Below are 3414 nucleotides of genomic sequence, written 5' to 3'. Positions count from 1 at the left end.
CCAGGGAGGAGCCGGGACCTCACCCTGAGCAAGCGGGAGGTAACGGCGGGGAGCCGTGGGGCGGAGACCGATCGCTGGGGGCGTGGTCTCCAGCGGGGCTGGGCCTCTAGCGGGAGTGGGGGCGGGGGCGGGGGCGGGGGCGGGGGCGGGGGCGGGGGCGGGGGCGGGGGCGGGGGCGGGGCCAGCCTACAGGCCCAGACGTGGCGCAGGGACTCGTAGGTTCGCCTCCAGCTTGCGCATCACCTGCGGCCGGGTCCTGATGAGCCTCCTGTTGCCTCCGCTGGCGCTGCTGCTGCTTCTCGCGGCGCTTGTGGCCCCAGCCACAGCCGCCACTGCCTACCGGCCGGACTGGAATCGTCTGAGCGGCCTGACCCGCGCCCGGGTAGAGGTGAGAACGCCGGCCTCCAGCCCCGACACTACCGTCCCCCAACCCTACCGTCCCCCAACCCTGCGGCCCCATGGGAGCACCGTCTGCCCTGGCCCCAGGACCACCTCGAACCTCGAGTCCCTGCTTTCCCCCTTGCGCCGGGACCGTCCCTCCTGTTCCCTAGCCCCAGATGACCCCAGCATCCACCGTGGAAGTCTGAGACACCGACTTTGGGGCCTGGAACTCCGAACCCTTCCCCAGCTCCCCCTACCCGGCCCGCCAGCGGACACCCAGACACACTGAGAGAGCAGTCTCCTAACTCTTCTCGTGGCCTATGACTCCCAATCCTGTCCCAACTTCCCATCCCCCACCACTTCATGTTCCTGGAATTCCTCCCCCACCCAGTTCCAGGGCTTGAGGTTCCAGAAAGTCTCTTTTCCTTCTTCTAGGGGGAGAGAAGAGTTTCTTGGTGCCTCCTTCCATATGCAGGAGCCAGGGAAGGGGGCCAACTCGGAGGGGGAACCAAGTTGGGAACTTGTTTGTCAACATTTACTCTGCAGCCGCCTCCCATGCTCCCCCTACCAGGAAATTCCCTTTCGGAGTCCCTGTCTTGCTATGTGACTTTGACCATCACAGCCCTCCTCTGAGCTTTTTTTTTTTTTTTTTTTTTTTTTTTTTTGAGATGGAGTCTGGCTCTGTCACCCAGGCTGGAGTGCAGTGGCTGGATCTCAGCTCACTGCAAGCTCTGCCTCCCAGGTTTACGCCATTCTCCTGCCTCAGCCTCCCGAGTAGCTGGGACTACAGGCGCCCGCCACCTCACCCAGCTAGTTTTTTGTATTTTTTAGTGGAGATGGGGTTTCACCGTGTTAGCCAGGATGGTCTCGATCTCCTGACCTCGTGGTCCGCCCATCTCGGCCTCCCAAAGTGCTGGGATTACAGGCTTGAGCCACCGTGCCCGGCCTCCTCTGAGCTTTTTGTCAGCTCTGACAAAAAGGTGTAGAATGGCTGGGTGCCGGTAGTGCACCCCTGTAATCCCAGCACTTTGGGAGGCCAAGACAGGAGGATTGCTTGAGCCCAGGAGTTCAAGACCAGCTTGGCAGACATAGTGAGACCCTGTCTCTAAGGAAAGGGCTGAGGGTAGATGGAGGAGGGCTGGAGTGGGTGGTCCTGGGGTCTGCACTCCTGCTGGATGGTGGTGTCTCCTCAGGGAAGGCAGGGAGGAGTCCTCCCACCCTCCCATGTCAGGGAAGCAAGCAGATGGTCTGTGGGGCTGGGCCGCAGGTGGCAGGCAGGGTGAGGTCTGCCTGTGTAGAGTAGGGACCAGATGGTAGGTGTCTCTAATGGGGGCCCCCAGGGCCATTCTGAGGTGTTTCCTTCTGGTCTGCCTCCACTGTGAGATTTCAGGGATCAAAGGCCAAGCCCAGGTCTCTACTGCTTAAGAGAAGCAGGGTGATCATTTCCCCTGGGCATTGGGAGTCAGTCAACAGCCAGTAGGATGTACAGGCCCCAAGGCTGGCAGGCACACTGTGGGTCTCTGGCCTTGCTCTTTTCCCCTGATGTCTGTAGGCCTGAGTCTCCCCAGCTGTATACACAGTTCCCCCTTCTGTCCACAAGGGGCCAGCATTTCCTTCACACCTTGGGAACTGCTGATCCAGGGATAACTCACAGACCGACCCAACTCAGGGATAAGGATGTATGGCTTTGGGGAGTTGGTTGGTATAAATGTGAAGGACTTCTGACCTATCCCATTTTATCCCCCTCCAGACCTGTGGGGGATGACAGCTGAACCGCCTAAAGGAGGTGAGTTTGAAGGAAGAGGTCCCTAGCTCTGTTCCCCCTGAGCCTCTTGGGGAGTGGGCAACATGGTCCTAATGACTGGGGCTGGGGGGAGGATCCTTAGGCTAAGAGGAGCCTGCACCTGACTTGCTTTATGACTTCACTGGGCTTCAGTGCCCCGTCTGTACCTCGAGGAGACTGGGGTCATGGTCTCTGATGCTCTGGTTCCTCCCCAGGTGAAGGCTTTTGTCACCCAGGACATTCCATTCTAGTATCCTTCTGTTCTGGGGGAGGGGAAATGGGTTGGGCACCTGGGAGAATCTCCACTTAACTTAAGAAAGGGGTGGCAGATGGTTTTCAACTGACAAGTGGAATTGATTGGTAGTGGCCGCCCAGAGGATTCTGAGGTGGTCTCCATGTTGGGTGGGCAAGAGAGATTGACTAGTGATGACTGCCACAGAATGAACCCTAATTTTCTCACGTATAAGCGGAGACCCTGGCCCCACCCGGGCACAGAGTAAGCGCTCAGCAATGGAGGCAATGCTGTTCCCATCAGTAAGGCTGCGGGAACCACTACCTCCCTCTGCCCACCACCACCCTCCTTAACACCACCTCCAGTCACAACCTGGTGATGAAACACCTCCCTGGGGCCGACCCTGAGCTCGTGCTGCTGGGCCGCCGCTACGAGGAACTGGAGGTGAGGCCGTGGGAGGCGGGCTGGGGGCAAGGCCAGAGGTGAGACCCAGTCTGCTGACCCCGCTCCTCCTCCGCCTCAGCGCATACCCCTCAGTGAAATGACCCGCGAAGAGATCAACGCGCTGGTGCAGGAGCTCGGCTTCTACCGCAAGGCGGCGCCCGACGCGCAGGTGCCCCCCGAGTACGTGTGGGCGCCCGCTAGGCCCCCGGAGGAAACTTCGGACCACGCCGACCTGTAGGTCCGGGGGCGTGGCGGAGCTGGGACCACCCTGCCTGAGTCCTGGAGACAGAATGAAGCGCTCAGCATCCCGGGAATACCTCTCTTGCTGAGGGCCGATGCCCCGTCCCCAGGCCAGCAGGGATGAAAGGTTCTCCCAACCCCACTTTCTTCCCTCCCCAGCTCCACTAAATTCCCTCCTGCCTTAACTGAGGCTCGACTCCTTCATTGCTTGCTGCGGGGGGATGGGGTAGGAGGTCGGAAGAAGAACCTCTGAGGACCCCAGCGGGACCTCGCATTCCCAAGTGCCTGGCTGCTGGAGTTGGAGACCTTGCAGAGCCGCCTTCCGTTCAAACCC

At 60.4% G+C, this 3414-nt stretch overlaps 1 protein-coding gene across 1 annotated transcript; it reads left to right on the top strand.

Annotated features, from left to right (window-relative positions):
• The first annotated feature begins 173 nt into the window (after positions 1-173).
• Positions 174-3265, top strand: SELENOM (selenoprotein M). Its single transcript, XM_011750585.3, has 5 exons — positions 174-388; positions 2132-2167; positions 2380-2414; positions 2762-2840; positions 2920-3265. The coding sequence occupies exons 1-5, from the start codon at positions 260-262 to the stop codon at positions 3076-3078; spliced, it is 438 nt and encodes a 145-aa protein (XP_011748887.2). The 5' UTR covers positions 174-259; the 3' UTR covers positions 3079-3265.
• Positions 3266-3414: the final 149 nt, after the last annotated feature.

The sequence above is a fragment of the Macaca nemestrina genome, chromosome 15 (genome assembly GCF_043159975.1).
Source record: "Macaca nemestrina isolate mMacNem1 chromosome 15, mMacNem.hap1, whole genome shotgun sequence".
NCBI lineage: Eukaryota > Metazoa > Chordata > Mammalia > Primates > Cercopithecidae > Macaca > Macaca nemestrina.
Note: the sequence above shows the minus strand (reverse complement) of the source record. Positions and strands in the feature narration are given on the sequence as shown.